Raw genomic sequence first — 13,533 nt, 5'->3', positions numbered from 1 at the left:
TGTATCCTTCAAACAAGTAAAATTAGGATTTTTTTTTTTTAAGAAAAAATAAAATACAGAATTGTAAACAAAAATAAATTCTTATCCTTTTATTATTACAATAAAACAAGAAAAAAAATTATAATTTTAGAGAAATGAATTTTTTTCCTTAAATTTGTCAAACTTAATTAGTGGGTGTTTGGTACATGAACTTTAAAGTAATTAATAATTTAATTTAAATTATTAAATTATTAAGTAAATTAAGTATATTTGATAAAATAATTTAATGATATGATTTAGAATTAAAAACAACTTTAAGTAATTAATAAAAATAATTAATTTATTCTTGAGTCTACATCTTCATTTTTATTTTTTTACCCTCATTTACCTTAATTACTTTTATAATCTTCTTTACTACTTTATAACTTCCACTATTACTCAACCTCATTTGTCCTAATTATGATTAATGAGAATGAATATATCAATTTGTGATTTAGAATAAGTTTTAAGTTAATTTTATCAATTTTAATACTTAAATTAAGAATTAAGTAATAAGTTTTAAATCAATAAATTAAATATTATTTAACTTAAAATATAATTTAAATCATTTATAATTTTTGGCAGTTTGAATCAGAGAAGGCAGCCTTTACTTGCATAGTTGCAGCAAACACCACTTAGTGGTATATTTCCAACTGTATTCTCATTCTCTAGTTCAATTGTACACATATCTCATTGAATGTGAAGTTGTCATCATATCTCATTTCTTAATAGCATGAATACATACATCACTGAAATAAGGGCCAGTGTAAACAGTAGCTCTGTCCAACCTTCAACTCTACTGTTCTTCTGACAAACTCCAATTAACCATTAAAAACAATTATCATGAGGACTTTGAGCTGGTGGGCAAGGTCACTAGGCATTTCATCTCCTTCAGGAGCCACAGGACGAGGGATCCAATCAGGTGTTCTTGCAATTCCAGTCCATGAAGCATGTGAAGGACCGGTGCTTAATCAAATATGGGGAACAGCATCATCATTGGCACATTATCATGAGGACTTGCGGTAGAAGCTCAGTTGGTCTTCTGATCCTATGTATTGCCCTAATCAACATATAGGTCTGCTGCATAGACATGGATTTTTCCAGAGGATGCTTAATGGGAATTGTCCATTGTGAGCTTAATGGCTGGTGGCTGGGTTTCTCAGTGCTAAAGCAGTGAACCAGATAAAGGAAGATAGATGGCCACAATTGCATGAGCAACTCCTTTGTCGATGGCAATAATAAAATTTCATGGCATGATAAAATACTCCACCCCAAAACATGGCTTCCTGTGATTACCACTTGGAACATTGGGGTATGAGTTTGTTCAAAGTGATCAAATATTGATGCCACCCTGCAAAAATATACTGTTTCCTCCTTTTGGGAATAAAGTATCTCCCTTCAAGAAGACATGTCAGTCATCACGAAGTTAAACTATCTGCCCAACTGCAACCAGGTACCTTTGGTATTTTCTTATCATACATCAACTTTCTAACCTGTGCCGATCTTCCCCAGTCCTCAAAAGTGGCATATATGCCAGACAGCTGCACATAAGCACCTGAATTCTCAGGGTCAAGGTCAATAATTCGTTTTGCAACTTTCTTCCCAAGAATGTTATTCCCATGAGCTACACAGCCCCTCAATACTGATGACCACATGCTTGCGTCTGCCTTAAATGGCATTTGTTCAATAAGATTCATTGCATCCTCAAGCAAACCTGCACGAGCATATAGATCAACCATGCAAGAGTAGTGCTCAATCCCTGGGTTAATATGATAGTCAAGTTTCATTGCATAAAACCATTTTCGACCCTCTTCAACCAGCCCACAATGATCACAGGCAGACAGAACCCCAACAAATGTAATATCAGTGGGTTGTACACCCACACTTCTCATTTGATCAAATACATTCAAGGCTTCAATTCCATGGCCATTTGTAGCATAACCCATCAACATAGAGTTCCATGGGACTTCATCAGATTTCATCATTCTGTCAAACAGTTTTCGCCCATGTTCAACTAAGCCACACTTACAATAGAAATCCACAAGGGAGGTGGAAATGATCTGATCAAATTCAAGTCCGATGATAGTAGCCCGAGCAAAAATCTGTTCACCAAGCTCAAGTGAAGAGATGCTAGCACAGGCACTGATCACACCAGCCAGGCTAAACTTGTCCATCCTCAGGCCCAGTTTATTCATCTCACAGAAAAGGTCTAATGCTTCAATTGGACAAGCATTTTGACTGAAACCCACTATCATTGAATTCCATGAGATCAAGCTTTTACTTGGCATGGTAGCAAAGATCTGCCTTGCATCATCAATTCTTCCACAATTGGAATACACGGTTATCATAGAATTGAGCAAGATGGTGTCATAGGCTTGAAGATCACTAAATACTTTGCAAGCATCATCAGGCCTTCTGCACTTAGAATACATGTCAACAAGAGCACTATCAATGATAATGTCATTAGTGAACCCAACTTTATAAACATGAGCATGCACTTGTTTACCCTGATCAATAATACCTAAGGTACTGCATGCACTCAAAACACTGGCAAAAGTAGAGTAGTCTTCCTGAACTCCATATCTTCGCATATTATTAAAGAGCTCTAGTGCTTCTAATGCTTCATTATTGGCTACATATCCAGAAATCATGGAGTTCCACAACACCACACATGCGTTACTTTTCAAACAAAAAATTCTTCTTGCATCATTCATTCTACCACAACTTGCATATCCTGACATCAATGCAGATAAAGAGAATGCATCTGGCTCCTTCATCAAATTCAAAACATGATTTGCACTGTCGATATCCCCACATTTCCCATACAAATTAACAAGGGAACTCCCCAAGACTGAGTCAAATTCCACTTCATCAACAACAATGCGAGCATGTATTTGCTTCCCACAATCAAGAGCCCCCAAATTGGTACAAGTACCAACAACTGTAGCCAGAACAAACGTATCCCCACATAACCGTTCCAGCGGATTCAAACTCAAATCCTTAAACAACCCAACAGCTTCTTTTGGGCGACCGTTGCAGGCATAACCATGAATCATCGAATTCCAAGCAATCCCATTCTTCCAAGGCATCTCATTGAACAAACGCCGGGCAACCTCCAAATCACCCTCTTTTGCAAAACCCGAAATGACCACGTTCCATGAAAAAGCATCCTTGTGGGGCATTGAATCAAACAACTCTAGTGACTTCCCTTTGCTCCCTGATTTCAAATACCCTTCAATCATAGTGTTCCAAGAGAAACAATTTCTTTTCGGCATTTCTTCAAACAGTTGCTGCGCCTCCCTCATGCTGTTGCACCTAGAATACATCTGTAGAAGACGGTTTCCAATTGAAAGAACAGAATGGAGAACGCCAGATTTGAGGAAAAGGATGTGAAGCTGTCTTCCTCGGTAGATGGAGCCGTAGTTGTTGCACGATCCCAGTTGGCGGGCCAAGGAATGCAGATCAAGATCCACCATCTCATTCCACACAAAAGGGTGATTTTGGAGTGTATTACTTGCTTTGAATTTTTATTTTTTATTTTTTGTCTGCCCCTTTTTGGCGCCACAAATGACGATTAACTGCTCCGAACCGGGAAGCTGTTGCTCTGAACCGGCTTTTGAAACTCGTTTGGAAGTTGCAAAATTTCAAGTAAAAAAACTCAGGTACGGGGTGGTGAAAATAATACAGGCGTTGGATGAAGGTATAACAAAGAATAATAATAAGATATAAATGAATAAAATAACTTGTAAGGCAATAACATTTAAATGTGTTGGAAATCAAGCCCACATCGCCTTCCTGCCTGTGCATGTTCCTCCCCATATTTAGCATCCTCTGTTTACTTACCTGAATTAATGTAATGTACAGCCTTTATTATAATAGATTTAGGAGTAATTCTAGCAAGGTAGTTTATTTACTTTACATGTAAGAGTTTATTCACTTTTCATGTAAAGGAAATTCCGTCCTGTGATAGTGTACCATTCCGGAATTGTCTCATATCTGTAGGCTATTTATTTATGCTTTCATTCATTGTAAAAAAAAATATATATATCACAGAATGAATTGAGTCTGTGTTCCTCCATAGTTTATCTTCAAATTCTTCATATTTTAGTCTTCAAATTCTTCAAAATGAACTCGTTAGGACTCGCCCCATTGAATAGGGTCAAGCATTGGCCTCACTTCTTCTATTATCAATTTTATTCCATTATTGTTTGGGTTTCAATTCACCAATAGATTTTTCATTACATTTGGGCCCCATCCATATTTCACTGCATTTCATTCCTTTTTAAAATAAAAAAATAAAAAAATCATTCAAACCTTCTAATAGGAATAGACCTCATAAAACCTTAATGTTGTATGGTCCATGTGAAAGGGCTAATAAATCATCCTCATCATATGGAAATGGATGCCCTAATCTAAGTCGACTATAGTCTGTAGGTAGGCTTGAACTGTTTTGTCAAACTATCATGGGGTCACATCTCGTTCCCAACTGACTTTTCATTTGAGATTGTCCTTTCATTGAATTAGATAGTTAGGTGGTGTTTGTTTTTTTTGTTTTTTTTTACTAAAAGCAATTTGTTTTCAAAATTTAAATTGTTTGTTTTTATACTTTTTCAAAACTTATTATAAATATTTTATTTGTAATGACCCGCACCCAACCATGTAGATATTGTTCGCTTTGGGCCCAAAAGGGCCCTCACGGCTTTAAAACGCGTTCGATGTGGGACATCACAAACACCCCCTCATGCAGACACGATCAAACAGACAAACACCCCTTACGGAGCCAAACAAAACCCCTACATCGGGGTCGGGGATCGGCTCTGATACCATTTGTAACGACCCGCACACAACCATGTAGATATTGTCCGCTTTGGGCCCAAAGGGGCCCTCACGGCTTTAAAACGCGTCTACTTGGTTAAGAGGAGCCTCTACATATATAACTCCAAGAACATTCTCCCCTATCCGATGTAGGACATCACATTATTAAATAGAAAAAACAAAATATGTAATTTTTTTTAAATAAAAAAAATAATATATTGGTTTTTCTTTTATTTTTAATACTTAATAAAAACAAAATACTACAAAAACAAATAACCTAATATTTAACACTATTAAGTATTAATGTTCTATTTAAAATTAAATAAAAAAACAAACATCACCTTAGTTCTTTGATTTTTCTTTTTTCCCATCAAAATAAGATGGTCGTGTTTTTCGATAAGCTATTTGACTAAAAGAAATAAAATAATCCTCAATTTTTTAATCTAACCCTCAAATTTTTTTCAATATTAAAATGCTTATTTTTTTTTTTATAAAAATGTCTTCATTTTTCTTATATTGGAAATATTGAAGGACATTTATAACAAAAAAAAATTGGTTAATTTTCAAATTCAAATATGAGAGAGATTAGATTTACAAATTTAAAATTTAATCAATTACTTCTATTTTAATTCAAATGTTCTACGTGCTTGAGCGACCATATGTCTTTTAATTTTTTTTACTTTTATTTTTAGAAAAATTACAGCAATTATTGAGACGACTGCCTGCCTGTCAAAGGTGATGTTGATGACCCATTCAACACTTGCTTTAAGGAGTGGGTTCAAATGATCTTACACTACTCCTTTTTCTGTTTTTTTGCCTCCTCTGACTCACTACTGAAGTGATAATGTTGCTGTTATTACTTTGAAGTGCTAGGCCTACATAAATTCACAATAATTGATGTTGAAAATCATCATTTCATAGCCTTTTCTATTCAATGTTATTCCCTCTATGCATCCCTTTTTTGCCTTTCTCATCAACCATCATCTTTTAAAAAGTATCCAAGCGTGGGTGCTTTATTTTTGTAATATATTGGCAAAAGACAAAGGTGTCATAATACCATACATGTTTCCTTAGCTTGCAAGATTGCATTTCACCCGTTTGAAAGCTAGAACATAATCATTGCTTTCCTTAATCTTTATTTTGTATCCTTCTGGTTCACTCTTTCAATATTCACCAAACCCACTTTGGTATATGGATCAAAATCCAAAATTTTGTGTCTGAACTCCATTCCAGACAAACCAAAATCAGGAAAATGGCTGTTTGTTGTTTTGTGGGCAACCTTATCTATGGCAGATCCTCTGTGAAAAGTACTCTGCTATAATTCAAGTTTCTATCATAGATGGCAGCATCCTGGTGTCAATTATATATATATTTCATGGCAGACAATCTTCCATTGGAAGCATCTGCATACTGAAAATGACACTCACATCTCACCAAACAAAGGATGGAAAAAATAATTAGAAAGAAAAGAAAGAAAGAAAGAAAATTACAATAGTTGAAAACCTTGAAGACTATAGACAGGACACATTACAAATTTTCCTCTGATTTGATTATCTCATGTAATCTAGTATTGGAAGGATAGATACAAAATATTTATTGTCTACTCCAGCCCATAGGAGGCAGCTCCATTAGTCCTTTGTTTTCCTTTTCTTGGAGCGCAAGTAGGACCAGCAAACAGTGAATAAGCCACTCAGTTGCCTGCATTTCATTCAAGAACCATGTGTTACAATTAATGATCAGGGAACATCAGATATTGATTGAAACTGGTAATGCACTAATTCAAAATTTTTATGTAGGGCCAAAGAATATATGTTTAATGAGCTCATCAATCTTGGTGATTCCATGGGTTTGCTCTACCCATAAGTGCCTATTGAGTGTTCCATCTTTAAGTTCTGAATGTTTGTAATAAATCCCGGATTGCACTCAATTCGCTCCCCACTTTGGGCTTGAAAAGACTGCCAGACATCTGGTGTCTTGAGCACTGTCAAAAGCACTTCTTTTTCTTTTCCAGGAAAAGAAGAAGACCCACCATCTTGATTGAAGTGTTGCAGAGAATTATTGACTCTTTCAGATACCAGAAGCACTATTTGATATTTCTTATGAACTAGGAAATTCGTTTGTTTATCGCATTTTGGGAGTGGGATTAGCCAAGGGATCGTGAAAATCATGGAGCTAAGTCTATTTCACAGATGTTCGGGCTGTTCCCATCTCATTGTCTACAGGGCATAGTTCCTCTGTCAGTAGATTCCCAAATTGTTTTGTAAAAATGAAATTGGCGAATTTCCTACTGGGATCATTCTTAAGAATCACCTATGCTGAGATCAGGACAATTCAGGACTATTATCATTGCTATTTGATGTTACTAAAAATATATAAATTATGGGGTTTTCAGTTGTAACATACCTGCTGCTTCTGTTGCTGCAAATACTGCTACTGCTGCTGCTACCGCTGCTTCCACTGTTGCTGGTGGTTCCTCCACCATCGCTCTCTCCTGAGACGGTGACTTTTTTCTTCCACCACTCCTTGTCTACACTTTTTGCAGATCCATCCGATGCCATAGGCTTGGGAGAGACTTTGGAACAAGTGTTTGTTGCTGAATTCTTCTTCTTCTTTAATCTAAAAGAAACAGGAAACACCATCTTGAGAAGAAAGCCTCCGTTGTCAAGACTTCCACTTCTCCCCATCTTTGGCTTAGTATCATTCGTCTTCTTACGATCCTTCACTTTCTTCTTCTCCCTGCTAGTTGCAATTTCATCACCAAAATTCCTCTTTTCAGGAAAAGGGTCCTGTGGGGCTTGTACCACTGGCCGCTCAACAAGATCCTTCAAAGAAAGCTCATAACATGATTCGGGCATGGTGCGGACCATCTCCATAAGCTCCCTCTGGCCTTGAGCAATCGCCTGCATTCTCGACGCTGGAGATAGGCTCCTGTAATGATTTTGATGATGGCGGCGATGCAAAGGGGAATTTCCTCCATTAGGACTCCCAGATGGGCTCGTTTTCCACAGAGGCGGAGAGCAAACACCGGACTCGTCTTCCACCTTTGCTTCAGCTCCGAATTGCCAGTCACCACCATTCCAAGCCCCGTAATTTTCATGGTTTCTAGCACTTCTCTGAGGCCTGCCACCAAATCTCATGCTCCCCCAACTTCCATAACTGTCATTGATGCCTGCAACGGCACGATTTGCAGACAGTTCAGTTCTGGGATCAAGCATGGTTCCTTCTTCTTTCTTTTTTTTGGCCCCCTTTTTGGAATATTGTGTGGGGAAATTCAGTGGAGGAGCGGGGGAAGGAAATGGTGAACGTGGCTTGTGTGGTGTGGTGGCAATATCATCACCGCTTCTTTGTTCCCCATCATTTTCCTCTAACAAAGTTTAAATGGTGCCTCATGCGGGAGGGGGGAGCTGTTAGGCTCATAAAAGTCAAGGCTTTCTAGATGGGTGGACGTAGGCCCATTTTCCTCATTTTTGTCTCTCCTTATTTTCCATGGCAGCAAAAGACCAGCCTGTCCCTTTTCATTCCCCCAATTCTCTTCTTCTAGCTGAAAACGTCTCGAGTCTTCCCCTTCCCCTTCCCCTTCCCCTACACGTGGGTTCACCAAATGACAAACGTTTCTCAGAAAACTTCCAACAATACCATATTATTATGTCATAAACATTTAATCATTTGATCAAAGGTGGGTGTTGCTTGATAACTCACATTTTGTTAGGCCAGCATTCCAGCTTTACTGCCATTGCCCTATGTGGAGACCGGAGGGACGAGGCTCACTAGGCCGCAGAACTTTGATGCCATCATTGAAAGCCAAGTACTAGTACAATTAAAGGCACAATCATGGTAAGGAGTTGTTACGGCACTTACTGTCACAATCTTGAGAGGACTCGTAACCACTATCAAGGATGGGGACATGTTGCTTGGAATGGCAAGACACATGGCTTGCTGGCCAAGAATGGTTGTGGTATCATGGAAGCAAAGGCACCCACACCAATTTCTAGGATCCGTGGCTGTGACGAAACGTCGATCTTGGTGAATGGGTATTTAGTATTTAGTATTTAGTATTTAGTATTTACCGTATTTTTCCTATGTCCATAAGATTTGAAAGGCGGACAGGCGTCACAGGCCAGACCCTTATTGTTTGGGGTGACGATGAAGCTGAGCATTTGATGCTAGAAAAACAGGAGGTGATGACTAAAACGTTTGACCGTAGAGGCAAAATCAAAATTGGATTAGTTGGAGTTGGAAGCGTAGAGTCAACAAATGATTCATCCAAGCTATGATCTCCCCATAGCTTGGTAGTTCCATATGAAACGGAAACCTTTGACATCCAGGATCTCATAATTCAGTCTTACTACCCTCCCTTGGAGGCAAAGCAATAGCAAACTCTCTGAATCACGGGCTACGTTCTTATCATTTATTTTAAAGCTAAATACTACAAGTTCTCTCACTAAAAATTATACAAAATCCTAATTATTTTTAAATAAATTTATTATATTTAAATATTTAAAATTTAGGTTCTTATTTTATGGTTTTTTTTCCCTATATCTTTCTCTTTTTTGTTCCTTATTTCCTAAAATAAAACATAAATTTTATTCCTATTATGAAATTAATTTATAATGATCACCCTTTCTTAAATTACCAAAATGGAAATGCTTGATTAAAATGATGGGTTGAAATTTACTTTTTATTTTTTATTTTTCAAAAATGGAAATTTTTATTAAAAAAAAAGTAAAAAATCTTATATATAAAAAAATATATAAATTTACCTTTCATTTTTAAAAAACTTTGTTCAAAATTTAATAAAGTATGATTTCTTTCATTTTCTTGAATTTTAAAATATTTAAAAATGTTTTTAAAGACAATTAACTTCCTGATTTGTTTTTACTTTTATTGGAAGTTGAAATCAAAATCACCTTATATTTTTTAAAATATTTTATTAAAATTAAAAAAATATAAGAAAGTAAAAATTATAATAATTCGCACTCAATTATGTAGATATTATGCGTTAAATGCTAATCTCCTAGGAGATCGTAAAATCAAATAGACAAACACCTAACTATGTAGATATTATTTGTTTTGTATCTAATCTAATGGAATTATAAGACCAAATAGATATAACATACCAGACGATATCATTTATAATAATTTATATCCAACTATAAATATTATTGTCTTTGTATCAAAATGATTCACTTTAAAACACATTCACATTATTAAAATAAACATCTACTTATATAATATCAAAAACTTTATCTAACTGAAATAGAATATTATGTATTATTTTTAAAAATTTTAAAAATGTTTCTAATTAACAAGTTTTTTATTCTTATTTAAAAACTTACCACTTTTAAAAATTTTAAAATACATTTTTAGAATACAAGCCAAGTTAGTACTTTTTATAAGAGTATTATTATTTTAGTTTTTAAAAAACAAAAATCAAGGTGCCATCAAAACTTGCCCAGTAATTTCCATAAATAGAGAAACAGCAATTAAAATAGAGGAGCGGACTATCCATAAAAATGACGTCCTAATCATGATATCATATAAGAGTGTTCTAGAATGATGTGTCATTTCGGTATCATAAATATGGATCTTAGTCATCATAAGGTGGCAAACTACCGACACCTGGAAAAGCCAAAGCCAAAGCAGACACGCGTGAGCCCTTTATTTTTGTTCAGCTTTTTTTTTTTATAATTTTTTAACTGCCATAGTAATCTCCAAGCGTGATTTTGTTGATTAGGTCAATGTCCACTCCTCTTTTTTCTTTCCCCTTTTTTAAAAATAAAGGTAAAGTAGAGGAGACTTGTACCATCATTAGGAATAAAATATATCCACTAAAAGATTACTTAGATCATTCATGGGTGGTGATTAATATTCATGTACCCTCTCATTGAACATCTTGCAAAAGCCCTTTTCTTTTAGATTATATATCATTGGTAAGGTACAATTATTGAGGGTAAATTAATTTTCCCAATCAAGCATTTTCCAATCTCAAAACCAATCAAGTCTTACTCTCAATAATTAATTAAAAATTATTTTTTATTGACTTGAAAGCTTGACTAGGACTGCCATTCATGCTTCTAGGATTTTAACTTTCCTATTAAAAATTTGGTCCAACACATGAAAATTATTGGAGAATAAAAAAGATATTTAGATTTTGTTGTATAATTATTTTCGAAAACAGTTTTTAATAACAGGATTTTAGGGGCGGGTTTGGGAATTACTTTTTAAAATAGTTTTTTATTCTCAAAAACAAAAAAATAAAAAATTACGTTTGACAACCCAAAATTATTATAGATAATATCTTTTAGTTCTTTTTTATAATTTTCACTTATTTTTTTAGGGTTGTTTTATTTTAAAAAATAATTATATATACATGTAGAATGATTTAAAATATTAAAAACATGTTGAAAATATTTTAGGTTTTCAAATAAACTTTTATTCTATAAAAATCAGAAAATAGTTTTAAAAAAATGTTTTCAAAATTATTTAAAAAAAAACAGTTACCAAATAGGCTTTTAATAAGCAATCTAAAATATTTTTAATATATTTTTAATTTTTTATGAGTCAATTTAATTTATCTCTCTTAAGGTTTTAAGTAAATACAACTAAATCCATTAATTTGTATATGATGAAATTTTAAACAATAGAAGCTAAGCATATTTAGCCAAAACCTCAAGGGAGGTCATGAAATTAACCATATTTTAAAATATGTATTTAAAAATAATTTTTATATCTAATATTTTATTTTAATAATTCTACATGATTGTATAATTAGTTTTTAAAACGGTCCTTAAAACAAGTGAAAACAACTAAAAATTATTTTTTGAAAACACCTTATTTTTTATTCTTAAAAACAAAAAATACTTTTTAAATTAAAAACTATGGTCAAAATCAGTTGGCCACTAGGACTTAGTATCATGTTCTAGATGTGTTTTAAAGGCATTTTGTTATTTTAATTATTGGTATTGGCTTCTCCCATATCATAAAAAATAAAAATCAAAGGTCTGCCAAAATTTAATATTCATGGATTTGTAAAAAAAAAAAAAAGTTGTCCCCCACCACCCAATATTTTAAGTGCCACATTTTCCATGGATAAATCCAATGAACTCTTAAAAATAAAGAAAAATGTCCTTGTCACTAGTAATTTGTTTCATAATATAATGAGAAATTGACCTAACACTTCATCTTCTAATCACATAACCCAATTGTTAATGATTATTTAATTTTTTCTTACCTTCATCATTAAGACAACTCAGGTAATATACATTTGTTTGATAGCATGTATGTGTTGCCCACAAGTCAAGGCAAAGGTCATAATCCCACACAAAAATCTCTTTTATTTAATTTAACAGCTAAGAAAATAAATAAGAAGGAGATTATTATTATTATTATTATTATTATTTTTAATAAAAAAAATTAGAAGTTTCTATGTTCAAAAGGTTTAAAATATTTGGATATATTACCCACATATCTTTGGTATATTTAATATCTGTGGATCCCCATAAAAAATTCCGGAAGATATATTCATCAATATTTTTAGATATTTTACTGATTTTTCAATTTTTTTGGGTTTCAACTAATATTCATTGACATTTCAGATATTTTATTGACTTTTTATTTTTCAATTATTAAAATTATTAATTCTAATTATTTTATTTTTACATTTTGTGAAAGTTAATCTCGGTTTTGATGACAACAAAACAAGGTTTAAAACTAATTATTATATTTCAAGTGTGACTAGGCTAGACGATTTTCAAAGTGGCAATCACAAAGACAAATCAAGTCAAAGAGAAATCATGAAGAAGAATACTACCTCAAAGAGAAGTGTTTTTCAAGATCCAAACTTCCTAAGATCTTGTAAGGTTATTGGTGCACTAGGATTTTCATTTATTACATTCTTTACTTAGGCACCAAAATTATCAACGAGTTATTTTGTTTTAAATATTTTAAAATTGGACGATTTCATGTTTTCAACTAAAACCTTATGTCAAATGTTTTTCAAACTTGTTTAAAATGTTTTAAGTTGAAAAAGTTGGTTGTTAAGCCAAAAACGACTCAATCGGTTGAACCAGATGAGGAATCGGTCGACTGCCAGCTCAACCGATCGAGGGGTGCAAAAAATCTTCTCTCTCTTCTAGAATGGTTGTTCAATCGGATGAGGAACCGATTGACCCACACCTCAACCGGTCAAGGTCCGATCGATGTCTAATGGTTACCTGCTGAGTATTAAATGGTAACAACTAGTCAATCGGTTGAACCCCCAATGTCTAGTTTGACATTTTTCCTCTATAAAAAAACTCCAAATCTTTATAGTTTAAGAGCTCAATCTTCCCAAACTTTTATTGAATATATTTGAGCATTGGAAGAGTGTTTTGAGTGCATAATTGTTTTAAAACTTGCATATCATTAGTGCACATTTCAATCATAGTTTTCTTGTATCATTTGAGCTTAAAGTTTTTGTACTAGAATTTTGTGAGATCATTTATTTATAAATCTTTGAGATGAAATTTCTCATGTGTGGGGTATCACTTGAGAAGTTGTTCAAGAGTGAGATATCTCTTGAGGATTGTAAAGGGTGCTTGCAGCCAAAAGTCCAAGATGGTGGATTGGAATTATAATCCAATTGTATTGCTTGAAAGCTTGGTTAAGAAGTCTTGAATTAATGGAACCTCAAGTTTGGAATTGAAGCTAGAGGAAAGTGGA

General features: G+C 33.9%; 2 protein-coding genes across 2 annotated transcripts; both read right to left on the bottom strand.

Moving 5' to 3' along the window:
- Positions 1-708: 708 nt before the first annotated feature.
- On the bottom strand, positions 709-3,663 carry LOC117906433 (putative pentatricopeptide repeat-containing protein At1g77010, mitochondrial). Its single transcript, XM_034819456.1, has one exon. The coding sequence runs from the start codon at positions 3,492-3,494 to the stop codon at positions 1,437-1,439; it is 2,058 nt and encodes a 685-aa protein (XP_034675347.1). The 5' UTR covers positions 3,495-3,663; the 3' UTR covers positions 709-1,436.
- A 2,521-nt stretch (positions 3,664-6,184) lies between these two features.
- LOC117907761 lies at positions 6,185-8,240 on the bottom strand. Its single transcript, XM_034821407.1, has 2 exons — positions 7,237-8,240; positions 6,185-6,531 (listed from the first exon to the last, which is right to left on the bottom strand). The coding sequence occupies exons 1-2, from the start codon at positions 8,046-8,048 to the stop codon at positions 6,462-6,464; spliced, it is 882 nt and encodes a 293-aa protein (XP_034677298.1). The 5' UTR covers positions 8,049-8,240; the 3' UTR covers positions 6,185-6,461.
- Between the last annotated feature and the right edge of the window lie 5,293 nt (positions 8,241-13,533).

Source organism: Vitis riparia, chromosome 18 (assembly GCF_004353265.1).
Source record: "Vitis riparia cultivar Riparia Gloire de Montpellier isolate 1030 chromosome 18, EGFV_Vit.rip_1.0, whole genome shotgun sequence".
Classification (NCBI taxonomy): Eukaryota; Viridiplantae; Streptophyta; class Magnoliopsida; order Vitales; family Vitaceae; genus Vitis; species Vitis riparia.
Note: the sequence above shows the minus strand (reverse complement) of the source record. Positions and strands in the feature narration are given on the sequence as shown.